Raw genomic sequence first — 26,008 nt, 5'->3', positions numbered from 1 at the left:
CTTGCTGAGCTTTCTTTTGAACTCCTTGGGTATCTCGGTACTTCCACGGCTCTGACCCAGACTGGTTGACTTCCCTTTGGATCACGTTCTAGCACCTTGTAATTGCACGGCTCTGACCCGGACTGTCATACCACTCTTCACCTCTAATTAGCAGGAAGCTGTTCTGGAAAACCACAACCTGCGCGTCCCTTGCGATGAACTTCATACCTCCATGTGGAGGACACTGGTGAAGGCAGGGGCGTATTAGACGCCACTTCTCCAGACTCAGCAGTGCTAATCCCAGCAAGTAGACAGCATTCTACTCACTTGTGTATCCATGACAGCACCTGCCTAGGTTGCCTACTGGGAAATCCAGCCTAGAATCTGTCTTTTAGGATAGTTTTAGATTTTGAGCTAGGTTAAAATTGAATTAGATCCTGGGCAAATGTTTTTGGTTTGGGTTAATTCATTTTTTTATTTCTATTTAACTCAGGAGATCTCAGGATCATCTTGACTAACTAGGTTATCTGAAATAGGAGTCAACCCTTTTTGAAATGACGGGTCTCCTGTGTTACTAAGAAAACATGTTTTGGAGATAGAAGCTATTTTAGAGCTTTTCCTATCGAGGGTCAATTTGTAAGAAGTCTAATGGTGGGCCTCTGTCCTGTGTTCATTTATTAAACTGCTCATCTCTGCTTTGACATTTAGCAAGTCAGTTTAAAACAAATAGTTTCTTTAAAAGCACAATAGAACACACATGTATAAAATGTGTGTCAACCCATTAAGCATCATTTATTTTCAGGAAGTGGTACAGATCACATGACATAAGACAGACCTCATCTACATCTCTAAAAGCACGTTCAGTCCCATATCCTGGCATTCTGATTGTAGAAGAGTGAAGAGTACATAACACATCATGTATTCTATTACATTTATTTTCTCCTGGGCTCTTCTAATAGGTAAATAAATTACTGGAATATTTCAAAGGGCACTGACAACATCTAAATGTGGATGAGGGATCAGTGAAAATATATACAGCACATGTTATGTGCTGCTGGGGGAATTATTAATGATTTAATTTTATTTGCAGGGGGAATTAAAGCTCAATCCATAAACCAAACATCAGCACCTCAGACTGTCCTTCCTGGAGATTCTGTATTTTTGGAATGTACATATAAAGCTTCTGGCAGCATTTATCTTTATTGGTATGTTCAGTATCCTGGTAAAGCTCCTGTATTACTGATACATTACCTGACACAGAAAGAATACAAAGGATTTTCAGCTGAGCATGATAAAATCAAATCATCCTTCCACCTGAAGAAAGAGCAAGTTGAACTGACTGACTCTGGCGTGTATTTCTGTGCAGTCAGTGACACAGTGAATAAAACCCACATCTCACCTGTCACATAACTCACTGTCACTGTGTGTCTCATGCTAGTCCTGTCACATTTGGTTATTTGTTCTATAAAGATACAACATTGTAATGGTTCAAGTTTTTTAATAAAGCCAGTCAGATACAGTGTCTGGTTGACATACTGTATTCAATGCAGGCAACTAAAATGAAGTTCTTCTCATTCTTTACACAATATTCTATAAATTATAAAAATTAGCATGCCTTACTTTTCATCGTTATAGGAACACCCCATGAATTACACGAATGAGAATTTCTTTAAAAAGATTTAGTTATAAACAGTGGCGGACTGGTTCTAAAAATATTGGTTGCCAGGAGACAAAGGGGACCCATCCACAACTATAAGGCTATCACTTAATTTTTATAAAAAAATTAATAAAATTTTCAAAAATACATAAGTGGAAAAAAGGTACGATTATTTTTGTGTGTGAAATAAATGTATATTTTAACAGTGTACATATTACTGGTACAGGAGATACTAAATGTAAATACAGAGTGTTATAATTTAATTTTTTTTTATTTATTTTAAATAAATGGTGGATATTTTTTAATAGTTTGCTTGTGCTGAGCATTTTATACATTAACAGGTAGTTCAAAAGCTTATTTCATGCAATCCATTATATTAAGAGCAATCATTTGATATCACTAGATGATTGTGCAAATCTGTCAATAATTGCTTCTGCATCCAATTCATCTAACAATTCCTTTTTAATGGATAGCGACATGTGTGATTCCAAGTTCTCCTCAGACAGTGAATATCTTGTTTTTATGATCTTCAGCTGTGAAAATGTCCTCTCACATTGGACTTGGTAACTGACAGTGTGTAAATGACTTTATTAAGTTCATAAAATGCATTATATACCTTAGTCTGTTGGATGCCAGGATTTTTAGTACACACGATGGGCAAGTAACTACATATTTTACACTTGTTGCAACTGGAATCCATATTCTCACCATCATTAAGCAATAGCTTTAATACATCAAAGTTTGAAACAAAATAAAGCAATTCCAATATTACTTGATCTTTGCTGATTTGTGGACACAGATTAATATTACCTTCCAATGCTTCATCTTCAAGGCCCTTCCCTGCTATAGTTTAAAACGTTGCTGGGTCCAAGCAGGATAAATCTTTATACAACTTTTTGCATTGAACAAAGTGTGAATCTAATGACTGGACAATAAGGTCCATTAATAGGTTAAACACATTTACTCAAATATCAACTAGAGAATCTGAGGAATTTCGTTCATCCTCTATAAGATCATCTGCCGTTCTTTCTTCTTCCTCTGCCTCTTAACTGGCGATGTTGTTCCCAAACAGTCAATTACCAATGTTTGATTTTCATCCACATTCAACTGTGAAATCTTGTCATTACATTTATTTACAAATTCCAATGCCTTGCTGTGAACGTTATCAAATGTTCTTGTCTGTTCCTTCAACTTTGTTGTAGTTGATCTCCATGCAGTAAACATATCTAAACCACTTGATAACGGGGCTGTAGTTTCAAATACATACAAGTAACTAAATGCTGTCAATATTGTTTCAGTATATAAAAAATATTAATTAGATACCTACCCTTTATAAAACACAGCACGCACAAGGTGAAGAGTTGATGAAGCACACTCAACTGAGGAATGCAATAAAAGTTTTTGCTGTTGACTCCGGCAGCACGTCACAATCCCAGGCTGGGATTCCCAGCTAAGCTTCATTGCGCAGTCACAATGGTAAAGATCCGAGCCTATATAAAGTATACGTCGGCCTCACATAACCCAAACCAGAATTATTTTTTCAGTGTTACTTATTATATTCTTAAACATAAAGTATCCTCGAAAAATTATTTTATTAAAATAACAATACAATGTAAATTTTAGTTGCATACAGTAATAACATTGGAACTTCTATTATATATTCAAGCTACTGAAAGGTAATTAACATTTTTAACATATTGTCTAATGTTTAAGGGGGCCCACTTCATCAGGTGCCCACATGCTGACACCCTGGCCAGTCCGCCACTGCTTATAAATAATGTTTTAGGTTAATTCCCATGTTTATGATATTTTATACATCCTTGGAAACTATAGTGTGCTACACCGATATAGTCACTGTTGTTCTTTTCATTTTTTTAAAAAACAATTACCTGCCAAAGCAGAAAATAACAAATCTTTAATACACAGTAATACTGGCCGTGCACTATAGGATCGAAAATGTCCTCCCATTTACTGTATGTTCAAATCAGTGTCCAGTTTGTCCAACTAGATGGATCCTCGTAGGGTACTTTAGTTTGAACAGCTGATGACACACACTCATAGCGATAGTTGGGACTGATTCATTAAGGAAAGTACTCAATTTTTTTACATTCCAAAAGTACAGAATCTCCTGGACTAAACCATGTTACAATGCAAAGCAGGGCCGTTTTTCTGACTGGGCACGATGGGCAGGTGCCCGGGGGCCCAGGGGGAAAGGGGGCTCTGGCAGGTCTGCTGTAAAAAAAGAAAAAAAGAAAAGAAACTTACCTTTTGCGGTCACCTGACCGTTCAGATCAGGTGGTTAGGTGATGATCCGGCTCTCTCCGTGGTCCCCTCTTTCGTGCTGTGCTTGCAGTGTATGTCGGACGTGATGTCACTACCGAAGGATATAAATACGCTAGAGACTGTACAAAGAAAGGCAACTAAAAAGGTGCATGATCTACAGCACAAAACTTACCCGGAAAGATCTTAATATGTATAGTTTGGAGCAGAGAAGAGAAAGGGGGAACATAATAGAAACTTTCAAATATATCAAGGGTTTTAACAAGGTACAGGAGGGAAACATTCTTCAAAGAAAGAGAAATATTAGAACACAAGGATATGCACTGAGACTGGAGGGAAGTGAAGAAATTTGAGTAAAAACTACTTCACATAAAGGACAGTGGATAAGTGAGATAGCCTCCCATCAGAGGTGGTAAAGGCTAATACAGTAGAGCAATATAAACATACTTGGGATAGACATAAGGATATCCTTACAAATATTAAAGGACCAAATATGGTTTGAGGTTACCATAGGTTAATAAAAAAAATGAGCAGACTAGATGGGCCAAGTGATTCTTATTTGTCATCAAAATCTATGTTTCTATGTTTCTTTTGTATTTGTGCATGGCAAAGTCAGAACCAAACAACAAGGATCAACATCTTGCCACTTTCTGTGTACAAGAATTTGAAAATTTGTACGTTTCCAAGTCGTATTGCATTCTTTACATTGCTCTGCTCAAAATTAAGTTGAATTTAATAACAGTTTATTATGAAAAGATGGTATTTATATGACTAGATTATTGTGCAAGTTTATAGATAAATGTGACAAAGCATAGAAAGTGGGGAAACGTACAAATTGCATTTAAGTATTCATATACATTTTTCTGCTGTCTTAGAATATTGTTCTGTTAATTTTTGCCCAAGGTTTAAAGTATTTTCATTGTTACATTTCTACCTCTAAATTAACCTTTTTCACAGCGAAGAATTTGGAGCATTGAGATTTCATTTGTATATATCTGCGGTCATCAGTAGGTGGGTAGGTGGGTCGATGTCAACCGTGGCACACTAAAGCAACACGAAATCTCCAAAAACTGTCCCGTAAAGCAGAACGTCACTGGCGTAAATTTCGCACCTCTAATGACTTTGTCACATATACTTCTGTCTACCACTCCTATCTAAATGCTCTGGACACTGCAAAACAAACATACTTCCAATCTCTTATCTATGCTCAGGCTTCTAACCCCAAACGCCCTTTCAATACATTTAAATATCTTCTCAATCCTCCCACCCCGAACCCTCCATCTACTATCAGTGCTCAGGATCTTGCTTCTTACTTCAAGGACAAGATTGACAAGATCAGACTAGAAATGGTATCCTCTTCCTCGACAAGCAATCAGCTCAATTCCTTCCCACTACCCTTTGACATCCTCTATTCATTTGACCCCACAAATGAAGAGGAAATTTCTACGCTCTTCTTATCTTCCTACTCTACCTCCTGTCCTCTTGATCCTATTCCCTCGCAAATTGGTAGATCCCTGTCTTCTGTGCTCATTTCACCTCTAACTCAAATCTCTAATCTCTCGCTCTCTACTGGCATCTTTCCATCACTATAAAAGCATGCAGTGATTACTCCTATTCTAAAAAAACAAGATTCCGACCCAAACTCTCTATCAAATTACCGTCCCATCTCTCAGCTGCCGTGCCCCTCCAAGCTTCTAGAGAGACTTGCTTACACTCGCCTCACACGCTTCCTTTCCGCTAACAACCTGTTGGATCCTCTTCAGTCTGGCTTTCATTCTCAACACTCCACAGAGAATGCATTGACCAAGGTTGTCAATGATCTGATCACTGCTAAAACTGAACGCCATTACTCTCTCCTAATTCTCCTGGATCTCTCAGCTGCATTTGACACCGTTGACCACTCTCTTCTCATACAAACACTGCAATCCCTAGGTCTTCAAGACACTGTTCTATCCTGTTTCTCATCCTACCTTTCTAATCGCTCTTTCACTGTTCATTTTTCTGGAGCCACCTTTGCTCCGCTTCCCCTATCAGTTGGAGTACCAAAAGGCACAGTGCTAGGTCCTCTGCTGTTCTCCATCTATACCACTTCTCTTGGAAATCTAATAAATTCCTTTGGATTTCAGTATCATCTCTATGCGGATGATACCCAAATCTATCTATCCTCTCCTGATCTCTCGACATCTGTTTTGTCCCGTGTAACTGACTGTCCTTCTGCCATTTCATCTTGGATGTCCTCTCGCCAACTCAAACTTAATCTTTCCAAAACAGAGTTAATAATATTCCCACCCACCAACAAGAGCATACCTGACATTTCTATCTCTGTTGATAACATGACCATAAATCCCACCCCACAAACTCGCTGCCTAGGTGTAATCCTTTACTTACACCTATCCTTTGTTCCCCACATTGACTCTATATCTAAATCCTGCTACATACATCTAAAGAACATTTCCAGAATTCGCACATATCTCACGCAAGACACTGCAAAAACCTTAATTCATGCTCTCATCATCTCCCGCATTGACTATTGCAATTCCCTCCTTACTGGTCTTCCCAAAAACAGACTCAAACCTCTACAATCTATTTTGCACGCTGCGGCAAGACTGATTTTCCCTGCAAATCGTTCTTCCTCTGTTGAATCACTCTGTGTGTCTCTACACTGGCCGCCTGTTTTGTACCGAATCCAATATAAAATACTTTTACTAACCTACAAGGCCATCAACAAAACTGCACCAACATACATCTCCTCTCTTGTCTCAAAATATCTCCCAACTCGGAAACCCCGTTCTACACAAGATCTGCGTCTGTCATCCACCTTCATTACATCCTCCCATTCCCGGTTACAGGACTTTTTTCGGGCTACACCCACTCTATGGAATTCTCTCCCTCACACAGTAAGACTCTCCTCTGGTCTACAAACTTTCAAGCGTTCTCTGCAAACCTACCTCTTCAGACAAGCTTATAATATTCCTCAGCCACCCTCTTAACCTCGCTACCTTTAGCCTGTTACACAATTTTACACAAGACAACTACCCCCTGACCAACATTGTTGTGTGACGGGTTCATCTAGCTTATGAGTCATTTTTACCTTTGCAGTCTGGCTGGGCCAAAATGCAAAATGTAGACTTAACCTCATGTGTCATTCTCCCATTGTTCCATAGATTGTAAGCTTGCGAGCAGGGCCTTCTCACCCCTTTGTCTGTTTTACCCAGTTTGTTTATTAGTTTATTATGTTTGTCCCCAATTGTAAAGCGCTACGGAATATGTTAGCGCTATATAAATAAATGATGATGATGATGATGGTTCCTTAGTCTAGTTTGGGTGTTGCAGATTCACTCAACAATACCCAATGAAGATACTACATACTCCTGACTAAGGTCTAGGCACTGCGCAAAAAATATTAAGGTGAAGATTGATATTCGGTACATGGGGTGTTACATGTACAATAAAAGTACATTTTGCCATTTACTAGTATACTTGCCTAGGTGAGTTTGTACCCACTTGAAGTAACAAATAATGCCAATCTGGGGTGTGAGAAGTATATAGCATGGTAAAACTTTACATAAACTTTTTATCCTAACAATCTGTTACATAACTTTGTGATGTCTGCAAAAAATACATAAATTCCTTTTAATATTGGGGGTCCATTGCTACCCTTTCCCTCTTCTTAATGCATTCCATTTACTGCAACTTTCTGACCTCTTCAGATTCTTCAGCCAATGTCATAACAACTTAAATAAGTTGGATTGTTTGGAAAAAGTTGGTTATTAGTCATTGATGTGAAAACATGTCAAGAGTCTTACTAAAATATAGTTAAGCTACATCTGGGGCTCTACCTTGAACTATTACCTTGCCACCCATTAAAAAGTCTATCAGATTCTTTTGTGGTGATCTTCCACCAGTATATCCTCTCTTTTTGGGATTTTGTAAATTGCTGTACTTGAGATTGAAACTTACTATTGACCGGAACCTGGAGCAAAGGAGATCTCATTTACCTACCACTGCCTAGATCCCTGGGATTGCTTTCCTCTGTGCACATGCACACAGTTCCAGTCCCTCTTTGTTAAGTCAGTGGTCATCAAGTGGTGCTGGAAGCTATAAAAGATGTTCATTCATTGCAGCCTTGATATGTAATTGTATTCTAATTCTAAACACTTTCTTTTCCCTAATTACAGAGTCTTGATTTGCTTCTACCTTAAACTGTGAACTGAACCTGCTAATTTTATGAATATAACAAGTAGATTATCACAGTCCTGATTTTTATAAAGCATAATTGTCAGAGATTCATTTGATTTGTAATTGTTGGAGACTATTTAGAAGACACTAAATGTGATACTAATTAACAAGAAACGTCTTATTGTGAAATTGTTAATAAACAATAAACAGTTAACTGTAAAGGATCAATACTGTCTAATAGATATCTGATCATATGGTATTTTGTCATTAGCTGGGGGGAATTCAATTGTCTGCGTCACTGCCGAAAGTAATGCAGCCTACGTAGTATTACTGATATTACGGTAATAGTGGGGCATTATTACCGTTAATGCGGTAATCTTTAACGCTGGTTTTTGCTTGCAGTTCAAGGAGTTGCAAGCAGAAATCAGGGTTAAAATTACCGTATTAACAGTAATAGATTTAGCACTGCATTAGTCGTGGCAGAATTGAATTCTCCCCTCTGAACAAAGCGACAATGTCGGAACCCCGCAGGTTAAGTGTTTAAACATTTAACCCGACATTGCCTCTTTAAATTAACAAACATCGCGATGATGTGAATGTTTAGTGCTGGAGAGCTGTCCATTTGGATTAACTTGCGTTCAGCATGCTGGTGCGATCGCAGATCTGCAATGCCGCTTTTGAGGTAAGTCTGTTTATTTTGAAATCGTTTTTTCATAAATTCGGATTTTAGTTGTAGGTGTCGGTGTCGGAATTTTTGGCACCGCTAAAGCGTACCCAACCCATAAAAGTGGTCCAAATAAAGACAACCGGCAAAACAGCAACATGGTCATGGGTGCCCAAAGCTCATTGATGCGAGTAGGAATTGAAAGTTAGCCTGTCTGGTCTAATCCCACAGAAGAACTACTGTAGCACAAATTTATTGAAAAAGTTAATGCTGACTATGATAGAAAGGTGCCAGAACACAGAGTGAAACTCAGCTTGCTGCATATGGAGCTGCACAGCCGCAGAGTGGATCCATGCTGACCGCTGTCCACTGTCGAAAGCACCTACAATTGGCACATGAGTGCCAGAACTGGACCATGGAGCAACGGAAGAAGGTGGTCTAGTTTGATGAATAACATTTTCATTTACTTCATGTGGACAGCTGGGTGTGTGTGCGTCATTTACCTGGGGAAGAGATGGCACCAGGATGCACTATGGGAAGAAGGTAAGTGAGCAGAGGCAGTTTAATGCTCTGGGCATTGTTCTGCTAGGAGAGGTCCATACAATAGGGATGCTTCTTAATTTCTCATATGGATTACTTTCTTCCCATTGGATTAAGTTGAATCAAGAAAGGAAGGTTTTAGGTAAGTTTTTTTTAGGGACATAACCTATGATTATAATTTATGGGAATAATCATTTCATTTTTAGGTTGCAATATTAATTTATTGTTTTCCTAAAGGAGACACTACTCTTTATTATTTTTCTAAAAGGGGCACTATTTTTTATTTCATTTAGTATGGTGGCAACACTTGTAGTGTATACCACATGCAAAACAGCTGCCTAGTAAATTTCCCCAAAAGTAGTTTTTGATTAGTCCTACTGTAGTAATTACATTAGGAATATCACTAATTTATTCACTGCATGGTGAGTTGGGCAAGAACTGTAAAAAGCGCTTTGTACAACAGCTGGATAGTTACAAGCTGTTTGACTTGTATGGACAACCTGCAGATCTCTGGAAATTGTGGAACTACAAGTCTCAGTGTTTATTTTATAGTACTGTGCACATTAAATAATTAGTTTCTCCATGGTAAAGTCTTGGCACCACATGGTATAATATAAAATTGGGTGGTGCCCTCTGTGTTCCAGTTTACATCGGCCCCTTATCTTGTCTGCTGAGCTAGGGTATTATAAACAGTCTGACTATCAGAAAAATAGATAAATAAATTGTCAGGTCTGCACTTACCATATATTCTTTCAAAGCTAGAATACTGCATATTCACTTTTCAATATATAACCTTGAATGCCGCTTTCAGCATGTGCTCAATTACAAATTAACAAATTACAATAATACACTATTGCATACACAGTGAAATGTGTCCTGTCTGTCATCTGAGAAATATTACTATGCACTACCACATGATGGCGCCAATAACAACACAAATTCAGCACAAATGCTCTATACCTTAAGTCTGTGGTTTTCAAACATCATCATCAACATTTATTTATATATAATCTTTTTAAGTGACACTTGTGTTATGTGATTCTATTTTTCATTTTTGTAGTGGTTTACATGTAGTAAATACAATTATAACAATGAAAATATAGTACATATTCAAAGAAAACCAATCATAATTATTTCATTTTTATTTAACTTTAGTCCACACCTTTCTAATTAGATATCCCCAACATCTTTCCAGTTGACTCCTAAATGTTTCTAACACATTCAGCCTGATCATGTCAGCTGGCAAAAAAAAATAAACCTGAAGGTACCACTATTTTTTTAGAAAAGAATGCTGCAAGTTGCACACACAACACTTTGACAGGTTATGATTTTAAAAAATTGTTTACAGAAAAGAAAATATACAAGTGTTTTATTCCTCTAGGTGTGTTTTGTGTTGTTGGAAATCCAAAGTGGCAGCCAGTGACAATGTGAGATCTCTCTTTCTGTTTGGTCACAGATGAAATGACACATTTTTTCCAGGAAGTGACATAGAGAAAAGATATAAATCCGATGATCATAAGGACTTTCACATCTTTTGTTCTCTTCGCTTCATATATAGACACAAATAGATTCTAAAAGTGGAAATTAATAAGTCATGAATTTCATCATCATATTTATCCTCTCTGAGACTTTTTTAATGGGTTTGTATATGTAATACTTTGAATAAAACACATTTTTTCAATAGAATAAAAGATTGGTTGTGATTATAATGCATTTAACTATGATAAGTGATTGGTAAGACCATATGCATTACACATACAGTATGTCAAGGGTTAGTTGCTAATGCTATCGCTGTATTTGCAGGAGGAAGTAACGCACAGTCTGTAAACCAGACATCAGCACCCCTGAATGTCCACGCAGGAGATTCTGTATTATTGGAATGTACATATAAAGCTTCTGGCAATCCTTATCCTTTTTGGTATGTTCAGTATAATGGTAAAGAGCCTACAATGCTGATCAATGACCTGACACAGACAAAGTACAAAGAATTTTCAGCCGAGCATGAAAAAAGCAAATCATCCTTCCACCTAAAGAAAGAGCAAGTTGATCTGACTGACTCTGGCGTGTATTTCTGTGCAGTGAGAGACACAGTGAATAAACTGCACAGCTCACCTGTCACATAACTCTGTGTTTGTCTCATGCTTCTCTATTACTTCATTATTTGGTTTTAGAGACACATAAGAATGATTTAAGACATATGTTATTCAATCTGTTAAGATGTATAATGTTCCATATCAAATACTTGAAGAACAACCATATGCAGCATATACACCAATATACAATTTATTTCTATTTTACTTACTATAGTGTGGTTTCATTATATGTTTTATATATAAAATATTTTCTCCTAGTGGAATACACCGTTTTTAAATTCACTATTTGTTTTTCACCTAATGTATTTTTAAAGATGTTAAAGATGTGTCTAATATTAACATGCTATAGAACCATACTAACATGCTATAGAACCATACTAACATACTGTAGAACCATACTAGCATACTGTAGAACCATACTAGCATACTGTAGAACCATACTAACATACTGTAGAACCATAGTAACATACTGTAGAACCATACTAACATACTGTAGAACCATACTAGCATACTGTAGAACCATACTAACATACTGTAGAACCATACTAGCATACTGTAGAACCATACTAGCATACTGTAGAACCATACTAACATACTGTAGAACCATAGTAACATACTGTAGAACCATACTAACATACTGTAGAACCATACTAACATGCTATAGAACCATAGTAACATACTGTAGAACTATACTAACATGCTATAGAACCATACTAACATACTGTAGAACCATACTAACATGCTGTAGAACCATACTAACATACTGTAGAACCATACTAACATGCTATAGAACCATACTAACATACTGTAGAACCATAGTAACATGCTATAGAACCATAGTAACATACTGTAGAACCATAGTAACATGCTATAGAACCATAGTAACATACTGTAGAACCATACTAACATACTGTAGAACAATACTTATTGGTTCTTACTTTCCAGGGAGAGATGTCCCTTTGTGTCTGGAAATGTTCCTATTTTCAATATTGACTAAGTGAACAATAAAATATATCTTTCTTTGTTTTATTTATTATCTTTTATGTGCTTTTTAAGTTTAAAGTTAACAGTAAAGAGTACTTCAATTCCAAAATGTATATTATAATTGTAGCTCAGTATTCAGTGATATTGGGTCTGATTCATTAAGGAAAGTTAAGTAAAAAAAAATTGTACGTTTTCTATTTTGCACATAAGTTAAATACTGACTGTTTTTCATGGAGCACACAAATATCAACTTTAAATTTAAGTGTACAATTACAGAGAGTATTTCTGGTAATATTTGTAATACTCCCAGATTCCAAGGGTACAACTGTTAGAGCTGTCTCCATCATCTACTAGGAAAATCCACATTACTGGTCATTGATCCTCTGCACTCACCATGTACAAATAGGATTATGAGAGGGCTGTGCCCACATTGTATAAACAAAAAAAACATTGATGCTCTGAACTCAAATGCACAATTAAGGCTGTTCTAACTACTTCAAGCTATGTTCTGTATAACAATGTTAGTTCCACATATTGCAATATATGCTAAACTGACCAACTCACGCCAAAGTCTTCCCCTTCTGGACAGTCCTACACTAAATATAACCATTAAGTAATTCTGAACCTTAACATGATCATTGCTATACACACAGTTTTTAATGGAAAGTCCTCTCCCAAGGAACAGAAATGGGTGCAAGACAAATGGGATCACATTATATAAACAAAAAAATCATCCTCAATACCCAACATGTACTAAATGGGGTGCAAAAAGGGTGTCCCCACATTGTTTAAACAAAAAAACATTGATGATCTACGCTCACCAAATACACCATTAAGGCTGTTCTAACGACTTCAAGCTGTACTGTGCATTAAAAACAGGTAATATTAGTTCCATATATTGCAATATATGTTAAGTTGTTAACCTGACCAATTTATGCCAACATTTTCCCCTTCTGGACAGTCCTACACTGATGTCTGTTATATTTATTTAAATTTACCTGAGTGACTTTTTTTTATAATTAAGTAGAGCTGTACTACTTTGTAACAATTTATAAGCCTCCAGGACATCACAATAAGTATAATATTCCAGGAATACAACTAAGAACAATGCTGTTGTTCACTACAGCATGAGACCTTCAGACGCACTGTAAGATTTTGCATTGTGCCTTAGACCATTTCTAGTCTCTTATGATTTTTCAAGCTTAGCATCTGTTTTGACCTGTGCAATTATACTAATACAAATATAGAAATGTAACGTTCCCTGAGACATGAGTATGGGGTGATACCCAGGCTAGTGAGGGAAAGAATTTACAAATTCATAAAAAGTGTTTAAAAATGTATGGATATTTCAAATAGATAATCTACCCAGAATACAAAAGTTCATCAGTGTGTAAAAATTAGAGATGGGCGGGCTCGGTTCCCCGAAAACCGAACCCACCCGAACTTTGCCTATCCGAGTACCGAGCCAAGCAGGCTAGGTACTCTCCCGCCCGCTCGGAATCCAAATCGAGGCCGAACATCATTGTGACATCGTCGGGGCTCAGTTCTCGCGATATTTAAAAATGATAAATACCTGCCTCCACAGCAATCCATCGCCATTTGACAGAGGGAGAGAGCAGGGTGTAGTCACAGGCTGATTAGAGCAGGGACAGAGAATACAATTCTCATTACAATTCTGATTACAATTCTGATTACAATTGATAGAGAAGAGAGGAGGATAGAGGAGTCTTTTTTTTCAAAATTTGGCACTACAAGTGCTTTGGGGTGTCCCCCATTCTTTTGCATTAATATTTCTGGCTGTCAAAAGTCCTATTTGTCAGCAGACTTAAAATATAATATTTAGAACTACCAAGTGCTTTCGGGGTGTCCCCCATTCTTTTGCATTAATATTTCTGGCTGTCAAAAGTCCTATTTGTCAGCAGACTTAAAATATAATACTTAGCACTCCCAAGTGCTTTTGGGGTGTCCCCCATTCTTTTGCATTAATATTTCTGGCTCTCAAAAGTCATATTTGTCAGCAGTATCTAAAACAATTTGTAGCACTACAAGTGCGTAGGGCTCATAATGGATTCTAAGCAGTCCACATATGAGCAGAATCAGCAACCAGGTTCTGTCACCAGTCCTGATGGTAGTGTTCCCAGTACGTCATCTGGGAAAGGCGATGTCAAACTACACAGTCTTTTGAAATCAGTCAAAAAAACACACACCCAAAAAAAATTTACCGCGTTGAAGCGCAAAAGAAGTGTAACTGAGGAAAAGTTAACTGCCGATAAAAAAAAATTGCCAACATGCCATTCTACACACGCAGTGGCAAAGAAAGAATGAGGCCTTGGCCTTTCTCTATTAGTGGCAGATCAAAAAATGTTACTGAGCCTTTTTCTTGTACGGACACTCGTGACAAAGCAAAACCAAGTAATTTGGAGTCTAAAAGTGGTGCACAAGTACTGTTACGCGTGAAAGCCGAGCTGCAAGAAAACAGTAAGGCATTAGAGGATAATGTATGCTCTGAATCAGAAATGACACCAATCCCTGGGGAGAGTCCATCCACCAGTGGTATGTCTAATCGTGAGCATTCTGTTAGTGACAGTGTACCCATAAAGAAGGTTCCTTTCAGCAGTTCTGCTGATGTGTGCCTTAACAGCCCAAGTGTAGTCGGTGATACACCAATTGAGGATGCCACTTTTGAATTAGAAGAGGATGAGGGGGAGATTTGTGTAGGTGACGAGGGCACTAATGATGATGTTGATGATTATGATGCAGACAGATACCAAATTGCCTCTCTCAATTTCTATTTATATTCTAGACTCTATAACGGCTGAATAGTTTACTATTTTACTCCTAGTGGAGAGGGGGTCTGATGCAGACAGATACCAAACTACCTTGGGCCATTTATTTTTGCTTTCCAATTCCACAGTCTATGCAGGCTGCTTTTTTTCTATTCAACTACAAGTGGAGGGCGAGGGGGGGGGGGCATAGATAGCCACCAAACTACCGTGGTCCATTTATTTTTACTTTCTAATTCCACAGTCTATGCAGGCTGCTTTTTTTCTATTCAACTACAAGTGGAGGGTGTAATATACACCCAAAGACGGTGGTGTGGAGAATTAAGGACGGCCTACCAGGGATTAAACTGATTTTTTTCCTAATTTATTAGCTTTAGAATTACCTTACTTATCCAGGAAACAAGTGGAGCACTAAATTAGGTTATTTTATGCCCAAAAACATTGATTTTTAATCAAAATAGCAAAACAAAACCAAACAAAACCAAAACCAAAACACGAAAGGGTGGTTTTGCAAAACCAAAACCAAAACATGAAGGTATACAGATCCAAAACCAAAAACAAAACCAAAACACGGGGGTCAGTGAGCATCTCTAGTAAAAATGTTTATGTAACAGAGAGATATGATGGATTTGACAATAGAGGCCCTATAGCCGAACTCACTGAAACGCAATATGCTTGTGTGTGTGTACAGCCAAGGCTAAAAGTTTTGAGAATGAGACAAATATTATTTTTCACAAAGTCTGCTGCCTCAGTTTTTATGATGGCAATTTGCATATACTCCAGAGTGATCAGATGAATTGCAATTCATTTCAAGTCCCTCTTTGCCATTACAATGAACTTTATCCCAAAAACCGCATTTCCACTGCATTTCAGCCCTGCCACAACAGGAACAGCTGACATCAGGTCAGTGATTCTCTCATTAACACAGGAGTGTTGACAAGGACAAGGCTGGAGATCACTCTGTCATGCTGAATAACAGACTGGGGGTATATTTATTAAACGGCGGTTTTGAAAAAAGTGGAGATGTTGCCTATAGCAACCAATCAGATTCTAGCTGTGATTTATTTAGTGCATTCTACAAAATGAAAGCTAGAATCTGATTGGTTGCTATAGGCAACATCTCCACTTTTTCAAACCCGCAGTTTAGTAAATCTAGCCCTGGAAGTTTTAAAAGGAGGCCGGTGCTTGAAATCATTCTTCTTCCTCTGTTAACCATGGTTATCTGTAAGGAAACATGTGTAGTCATCATTGATTTACACAAAAAGGGCTACACAGGTAAGAATATTGCTGCTAGTAAGATTACACCTAAATCAATCATTTATCGGATCATCAAGAACTTCCTCTTCCAAAAAGAAAACATTACTATAGACTGACATTTTCTTTTCTATTTTGAATTGATTACAGGACACTGCTGTACATTTAAGAGGATAAAACACACATTAATGCAGTTTCCCCTCAGCTAACACATGGTGGCAGCAGCATCATGCAAGTTTTACCAAAAACACATTTACTAGGCTTAATGTATTAGATTTTTAGGGTGGTGTTCATGAGCAGGGGTTTCCCAAACCTAGGAAATATATTCATAAACCTAAAACTAGCAATACTACCTGGGGATGAATACTATTAAAAGTCCCTTATAAGTGAGGTAACACAGGTAGCTCTCACACACCAACAAAGCATTTTATTATATTTAGACTGAGAGAGATTTAATTACTTATAATTAAGCATATAGCAAAAAGCATGGAACAATAAGTAATTTTTGGGTCTATGCATTAATATAATGTGGTGCCAGTAAATATGCACCACTGAAATGCACCATTTTGGGGCTATTTTTTCAGTCCCAGTGAAGTGACCCCTCTGGTTTAATCTATTTTTCCTATTTACCGGCAGCCTAGCGCTGCCAGTGAAAGGAAGAAGTGCTATGCGCATGCGCATAGCACTTTCACTGTAAGGGATTCTGCGAAACCAGCGAGGCTTCAGCAGGATCCCATAGGAAATGACAGGTAACGCCTTACTGAAATGGTGTTACATTTCTGCGCAATGCAGAGCTGATCAAAGCTTCATGCAGTGCAGAATTTAGCAGTCCCGATATTAATCATTGAAGGAAAGCCCTTCATGCATTTTACAATGGCTATTTAACGAAGAAAACTGATGTTTTCTTTGTTTTAATGGCTCACCGCACTTTAATGCATAGACCCCTTGTGATACATGTTTGTATTAATAGAAAAAGGAATTATCATTATTATTACCATTTTGTTTATATAGCGCCACTAATTCCGCAGCGCTGTACAGGTAACTCACTCACATCAGTCCCTGCCCCATTGGGGCTTACAGTCTAAATTCTCTAACACACACAGACACAGAGACTAGGGTCAATCTGTTAGCAGCCAATTAACCTACTAGTATGTTTTTGGAGTGTGGGAGGAAACCAGAGCACCCGGAGGAAACTCACGCAAACACGGGGAGAACATACAAACTCCTCCCAGATAAGGCCATAGTCGGGAAATGAACTCATGACCCCAGTGCTGTAAGGCAGAAGTGCTAATCACTTAGCCACCATGCTGCCCAATTGAGTCTCTTGTCCAAGAATCAGGGACTTCCACACTGTAGATTTCTGTTTTATTAGCTGGATTTTCCTTAACAGGGGTATTTTGTGAGAAAATACTCTATTAACTAGACTTTTTTGAGTGTCTACTGCTTAAATGTATAATGTCCACTTTACAATTATAATCAGCGCTTGAAGTAGGCTGGAATACGGCGGTATGCAATACCGCCACTCCTCCCACTGCTGTAGGCGTCAGCTCTGCGGATGTTTATGTCAGCAACTTTACACTGCACCAGTTTTGCTATTAAACATATAGAACACTCTTTTTCCAGGTGTGGTGTGTAATAACGCCGAAGATGCTGCCGTGAGAGTCTCCTCCACTAATTCCTCTGCAAATTCAACCTCACACAAGGGTAGAGAGACCTGGAATGTGGGAGCTAAGCCAAGAAAAACTGGTAGCCGGACGGCATAAGCAAGAGCAAAAAACAATAAGAGGTACTATGAAAATCACACGCGGTTTTGAGGACACAACAATTGGGGACTGAGGTAACAAGCAGAAAGGAAGATATAAGAGCATGTAGGTCTAGATAAGAAAATTGGAAGATATAGTGGGCAGAGTACAAGGGAACCATGAGTGATGAAAGAAAGACAGACATAAGGCAAGTGGGTGTGTGAGAGGAGCCTGCAGAAGAAAGATTCCTGCAGACAGGAAAGAGTGCTGGGAAGAGGAAGAGAGGAAGCACCTAGGAGAGAGATATAATGCAAATAGCCAAGTAGGATGTGTGGAAGTCATATAAGAAAAAGGTAGCAGACATAAGGCTATGTGGAAAATAAGGAAAAACAGACTATGCACATAATGGAGACCACTATGCTGAGAAAAGCCCCCATTGTGTTAGCTGAAAAATGGATCCCTGTCCTAAAACGTTGGAAAACGGTTAGGTATTGAGGGAAAATTGGCTAGGGACAAGATAGGCCAAGTTTTCTGTGTTTATATTATATGTGTGTTGTGTTATTGTGTGTAATGATTGTTATTACAGCTTAAGGTTTTGGACCCAGAGGCTTAATGCTAAGTGGTGTCTGGGGAGTTATAAAGTTAATTTCAAACTATCAAATTCAATTCACATTTTGCATACCACCACTTCTAAATTTCCACTTTGACCACTGATTATAACCACTACCCTACCTATAAGTGTTCTCTATATATACATTGTAGTAAAATTAGAGATGAGGAAAGTTGCAACAACAGACCATTTAACAAAGGTGTGAAGTGCAGTGGTACAATTTTATCTGCATCACCATTCTGCACTGTACTGGGGTAGGACTGGGAAGACATAAGGCCAAGTTCCGCCAGCAAAACATGTAAACTGTAGCAGATAAATGCTGAGCAGTTTTGACCATACTTACCAACTTTTTTAAGTTGGTGTCCGGGAGACTCTCTGTAGCAGGTGGGCGTGCAGGCGGCGGAGCGCCGAAATCGCGTCATTTTGGCCCTGCCTCCGCGACGTAATGACGCAAATCGCGTCATTTGACAGCGGGGGGCGGGGCTAAACGCCGCGATTCACTGGGAATCGCGGCGTTTGGGATCTAATTCTGCCCACTTCACTAGGAAGTGGGGCACTTCCTAGTGAAGTGGGCAGAATTCGGGAGATTGCCACACTCGCCCGGGAGTCCGGGAGACTCTCGCAAAATGCGGGAGTCTCCCGGAAAATCCGGGAGAGTGGGCAAGTATGGTTTTGACACTTTCACATTTTGATCTAGGTTTATGGTAAAAACTTATGCTTGGATGAGGTCTTGGGCAAATGTTTTTAATTGTATTCCATCCATTCATTTGATTTTGAGGTTAGAAGATATTAGGAACATCTTAAACCAAGTAGATTCATGAACGATTGAGTCTATCCTCTTTTAAAACATCCATCTGTGCTCTGAAATTTAGCAAATCAGTTTGAAAGAAACTTTAAAAGCCCAATAAAATGGTGAAGTATAAAATGTGTGTCAACTCATTAAGAACATTTGTTTTTCAGGAAGTGGTACAGATCACATGACACAAGACAGACCTCATCTACATTTTTATAAGCACTTCTAGCCCATATCCTGTCATACTGTTGGTAGAACAGTACATAACACATCATGCATCCAATTACATTTATTTTCTCCTGGGCTCTGCTAATCGGTAAATAAAATAGATTGCTAAAAATTTTAAAAGGGTGCGGACTTCGCTGTATACATGTGGATGAAGAATCAATGAAGATATATACATATTATATATTATATTTTGGTGAATGAATTATTAATGCTGATACTTTATTTGCAGGGAGAAATAATGCGCAATCCATAAACCAAACATCAGCACCACAGACTGTCCTCCCAGGAGATTCTGTATTTTTGGAATGTACATATAAAGTTTCTAGTACACCTTATCTTTATTGGTATGTACAGTATCCTGGTAAAGCTCCTGTACTACTGATACATTACCTGACACAGAAAGAATACAAAGGATTTTCAGCTGAACATGATAAAAGCAAATCATCCTTCCACCTGAAGAAAGAGCAAGTTGAACTGACTGACTCTGGCGTGTATTTCTGTGCAGTCAGTGACACAGTGAATAAACTGCACAGCTCACCTGTCACATAACTCTCTGTGTGTCTCATACTGCTCCTGTCACATTAGTTTATCCTGGTCTATAAAGATATAATAATGATTCTATATGTAGTAATGTCACCAATAAGATTATTATGGAGGACTGGTCCAAGTACAGATCCTTAGTACACTCTATGGGTACAGTAACCTCTCCCTTTGTTTCAGTGTATACCGTTTACTACAACTCTGTCTACTAATCACACCTTAGAGATAAACAGCAGCAGGTATATCCCCTAGACAATATTTTATCCACTTAATTACCTTTGTATCCAATTTGTTTATTAGTGTTTGATGTGAGACATTGTCAAAGGCCTTACGGAAATCTACACAAGCATCATCTACAGCTCCACCTTCAACTATTAAATAATCACCCAGTATATCCATGCAGCTTTTGATCTTGTAAGCTGCTTAGTTTGAGATTGTCTACAAATCTTTCTTTCAGTAGTATTTCCATCAATTTCCTCATTATTAATGTCAGACTCACTGGTCTATAGTTGCCAGCCTTTTCTGCTTGCACTTTTGTGGGACTGCGCTTGAAATGTTCCAGTACTCTGGAACTACTCCTGTTAATAGGGATGGAAATAATAATTTAGTTAATGACATAACCAGCATCCCTTTAAGATATTTTAGTATTCTATTATTTTGTATGTTCTCCCTGTGTTTGCCTGTTGCTCCTCCAGCTGCTCCGGTTTCCTCCCACATTCCAAAAGCATACCGGTTGACCTTAGCGTGTGTGTGTGTGTGTGTGTGTGTGTGTATATGTGTGAGTGTGTGTGTGTCTTAGGGAATTTAGACTCAAAGCTCCAATGGAGCAGAGACCTCAGTACTTAGTACTTACTGAGTTCTTAGTACAGTGCTGCAGAATTGGTGGTGCTATATAAATACCGTATTTCCCCATGTATAGGACGCTCCACTGCATAAGACGCACCTATATAAATCATGTGAAAAAATTGAGGATAAACATTATCCTCAATTTTTTCACAGAGTATTTGTGCAGCTTATACAGAGGAGAGACAACGCTATAGTGAATTCTGACTTACCCTGTCAGATGATTCCTCTGTCTGGTAAAGTCTTCTGTCTTCTCTCTGTCTGATCCTGATGCTGGAAACCCGATTAAGGTTCTCTCTGCGATGTCCAGATGTCCTTTCAGGACCTTGACAATCCTTTCCTTTCAGGACCTCTAGGTCCTGAAAGGAAAGGATTGTCAAGGTCCTGAAAGGACATCCTGACATCGCAGAGAGGACCTTAATGGGGTTTCCAGCATCAGGATCAGACAGAGAGAAGACTTTACCAGACAGAGGAGTCATCTGACAGGGTAAGTGCTACTACCCCTGTATAAGACGCACCCAGTTATTAGACCCAAAATTTTGGGGGAAAAGGTGCGTCTTATACATGGGGAAATACGGTAGCTGCTGCTGCTGCTGCTGATGATGATATTCTGACTTGTCTACTAGTTTTGAGAGGCCTGTTAGCATCCGCTGTGCTGTAAATGGATTCATGTGCTTCTTTCATCAATATTTCTGCTACTTCTACTGTAAATACTTATTTTGATAGTCTGCTATTCATTGTCTCTCAGCACAAGACTACATGCCCTGGGGATATCTTCCCAAGGCCAGGATTCTTGAATGGAATTTCTCCATGAAACAAACAAAATATATATATCTATGTCGTTTTTTTTAGTTATTGTAGAACTATATGTGCCAGCATGCACTGGCAGTCATTGACACAAATATATGCAACCACGAGCAACTTCCTTGCTCACCAAACCCCACACTTTTTGTATGAGGCCCTGGGAGCAGATACTTCCAAATGTGGGCATAAATAGGTGTACTATATTCAAATGAGTGAAAAGTTCCACGTAATGCACTGGAATGAAATGAAGATGAAATCTAAGGGAAAAGGGGAGGGGGGATCACTAAGGAAAAGGGCAACAGGAAGAAGGGAAAAGGATACTAAAGGGTGGATTCAATTACTACCGTAATGACTGCGCATTATTACTGTTACTATGGTAATTTCTCCACTGATTTTTGCTCGCAGTTGTATGAGCCACGAGCAAAACTACCCAGAGAAATGACATGTTTTCGTTATCCACCCCCTCCACTGCCATCACCGGTCTGCTTCCAAACACCCTCCACTTCTATCACCCCCCTCTGTAGTGCCCTGTCCCAGCTTCCATACCACATTTTCCGCCACCCCCATTCCTCTGCAGTGCCCCCTCCACTTCCATACTACCCTCCTCCAAGAAGGACAAGTTAGGTGAAGGGAATTGGGTCTACATTGCTTCACATGGGGACCCGACCATATGTCTGGTTGCCTTTGGTCAGAATTATGTAGCTGTTGGACCAAAGGAAGTTGTCGCATGTTTTGATACACATGGACTTTTTCTTCTCTGGACAAATTTCAATTTGGAGCATTCCTTTGGCTTGTCTTCCATAGCAGCATTAAATCACTTAAGGTGATGGAACCCTGATGCCTCCTAGACATATATCAGTCCTACTTGAATCTGTATGACCAACTCCTACCCTAAGTTATCCAAGGCTTTGTTGCTTGTCACTTTTAATGAGGACATGAAGGGATTTTTCCAATTTTTTCCCCGGACTCAGGCATGATTAGTTGCGTGCCTCCGTGTTTTTTTCTGAGTTTTTACCTTCATATGGGTTACCGCTTCCCCTTCCCCCACCCATACTCCCCTCCGCCTACTCAGCAACTCTTTGCTGTATATTTAGATTATTTGTCTGTCAGGACATCATTTGAAATAAGGGAGTTTCATTTACAGGTGTGTAAATGGTGACGACACGGATAAGGGTGGTTGGTCAATCTTTTATGTTCTGTGCGTCCAGCCACTACATGGCCCATGAGTGGTCATCCTTTCCCCATCCTGATAAGATTCATTGGTTGGGTGCAGGGGTTTTTGCTGGCCAGATCTTATCGCTATGTCGGTCTTAGAGGTTTAGACTCGAGGCCCTACCAACATACTTGTCGTAAATTATGGAGGGAACTTTTTGAGTAAGAGCAGATCTATCGAGTTGCTGATTAAAATCAGGCTGGATTTTAAAGGGATCAAAATTAGATGGCAAGCAGTAAGTGTCTTATTTTTCTGTATAGCATGACCAATGCCAGGCAGTGGCCGGTATCTAGGGAGCTGGTCTCTGTTACTTTAACGTTAGGGAAAGTATGTGCAATTTTATGTTATGAACTACTTTTCCCATCCTGACAATAAAAACAAAGTAAAAATTAAGGTGTTTGTGTGTGCATCACCTGAAGTGTGCCCGTGTCACAAGTGGTGCCACACAAGATATCAGTTTGCCTGATATGTTACTGTCACAAAGAAATCTTACTCTTTAGATGTTGAGCCTTTTCTTTTTCTTCATCTGATTTACAGGCTTTTAGTTTAAATTTTATAATGCATTATATTGTTATATTTTGTCTAGATGGAATAGTTAAAAATATCTATAAACAACCAATTGCTCAACATTAAGCCTCTTATTATACAGAAAAAAGTATAATGTAATCCCTCAAGACAGCTTTCACAGTGCTACAGAATAATGAAGGATTAACCTCATCGGATTCATACTATCATATTATCTTCCCATATATTCATAATAGGTTTTGTGAATAAGGAGAAGTTTAAAACCTAAGGAGTCTTCTAATAAATCAATGTATAATATTTACATTAAAACAAAGATCAATCTTAATAGGGGGCATAATCAGACAAAATAATCTTCTGAATATTATATCTACATCTATTTAAAAGTGAAGGTAGTGAGGGGGGCATTCCTCTCCCAAAAAGAAAACATTACTATAGACTGCCATTTTCCTTTTCTATTTTGAATTGATTACGAGATACTGCTGTACATTTAAGAGGATAAAACACACATTAATGCAGTTTCCCCTCAGCTAACACATGGTGGCAGCACCATCATGCAAGTTTTACCAAATGCATTTACTAGGCTTAATGTATTAAAATGTTAGGGTGGTGGTGATGAGGAGGGGGTTTCCAAACTTAGGAAATATATTCATAAACCTAAAACTAGCAATACTACGTCTGGAGGAATATTATTAAAAGTCTCTTATAAGTGAGGTAACACAGGTAGCTCTCACATACTAACAAAGCATTTTATTATATTTACACTGAGAGAGATTTAAATTACTTATAATTAAGCATAGAGCAAAAAGCATGAAACAATAAGACATTTTGGGGTCTATACATTAATATAATGTGGTGCCAGTAAATATGCATCGCTGCATATCACAACGATGCATATTTAAGCACCGCTAAAATGTACTATGCCGGGGCTGCTCTGGGAGTCCCAGCAAAGTGACCCCTCTGATGCAATCTATTTTTTCTATTTACCGGCAGCCTAGGAAGATGCACAGCACTTCCACTGTAAGGGATTATGCGAAACTGGCGAGGCTTCAGCAGGATCTCATAGAAAAAGACATGTAATGTTATCCTGAAATGGCGTTACCTTTCTGTGCAATGCAAAGCTTTTCAAAGCTTCATGCATTGCAGTCCCCATATTAATCTATGGGAACTGCAAAGACAAACGCTAAGTGAGTTATGGCAGGAGAAATCCTGGATTTTCAAATCAGTTTGAAAGGAACTTTAAAAGCACAAAAAAATGGTGAAGTATAAAATGTGTGTCAACTCATTAAGAACATTTCTTTTTCAGGATGTGGTACAGATCACATGACACAAGGCAAACCTCGTCTACATTTACATAAGCACTTGTAGCTCATAACCTGGCATACTGTTTGTAGAACAGTACATAACGCATCATGTATTCTGTTACATTTATTCTTACCTGGGCTCTGCTAATAGGTAAATGACAAAATATTTAAATGGATGCAGACTGCGCTGTATAAATGTGGATGAGGAATCAATGAAAATATATACATATTATATATTATATATTGGTGGATGAATTAATAATGTTAAATCTTTATTTGTAGGGGGAAATAATGCACAATCCATAAACCAAACATCAGCACCTCTGACTGTCCTCCCAGGAGATTCTGTATATTTGGAATGTACATATAAAGTTTCTGGCTCACCTGAGCTTTTTTGGTATGTACAGTACCCTGGTGAAGCTCCTGTATTACTGATACATTACCTGACACAGAAAGATCACAAAGGATTTTCAGCTGAGCATGATAAAAGCAAAACATCCTTCCACCTGAAGAAAGAGCAAGTTGAACTGACTGACTCTGGCGTGTATTTCTGTGCAGTCAGTGACACAGTTAATAAACTGCACAGCTCACCTGTCACATAACTCTCTGTGTGTCTCATACTGCTCCTGTCACATTAGTTTATCCTGGTCTATAAAGATATAATAATGATTCTATATGTAGTAATGTCACCAATAAGATTATTATGGAGGACTGGTCCAAGTACAGATCCTTAGTACACTCTATGGGTACAGTAACCTCTCCCTTTGTTTCAGTGTATACCGTTTACTACAACTCTGTCTACTAATCACACCTTAGAGATAAACAGCAGCAGGTATATCCCCTAGACAATATTTTATCCACTTAATTACCTTTGTATCCAATTTGTTTATTAGTGTTTGATGTGAGACATTGTCAAAGGCCTTACGGAAATCTACACAAGCATCATCTACAGCTCCACCTTCAACTATTAAATAATCACCCAGTATATCCATGCAG

At 38.4% G+C, this 26,008-nt stretch overlaps 1 protein-coding gene across 2 annotated transcripts in view; it reads left to right on the top strand.

The window, feature by feature from the left end:
* The window catches only part of LOC142158151 (T cell receptor alpha chain MC.7.G5-like), a 350,867-nt gene that overhangs the window by 154,685 nt on the left and 170,174 nt on the right, over positions 1 to 26,008 (top strand). The window contains exons 1-2 of one of the 2 annotated variants that reach the window (XM_075211860.1): positions 25,080 to 25,163; positions 25,295 to 25,569. The exons of the other annotated variant lie outside the window; for it this stretch is intronic. Of the exons in view, the coding sequence (XP_075067961.1) occupies positions 25,121 to 25,163; positions 25,295 to 25,569 (318 nt within the window). The 5' untranslated portion in view covers positions 25,080 to 25,120. Of the gene's footprint in view, positions 1 to 25,079; positions 25,164 to 25,294; positions 25,570 to 26,008 lie in introns of those variants that run through there. 2 annotated transcript variants of the gene reach the window in all.

Source organism: Mixophyes fleayi, chromosome 1, assembly GCF_038048845.1.
Source record: "Mixophyes fleayi isolate aMixFle1 chromosome 1, aMixFle1.hap1, whole genome shotgun sequence".
Lineage (NCBI taxonomy): Eukaryota > Metazoa > Chordata > Amphibia > Anura > Limnodynastidae > Mixophyes > Mixophyes fleayi.
The sequence above is the reverse complement of the archived record's forward strand: the minus strand, read 5'-3'. Positions and strand labels throughout refer to the sequence as shown.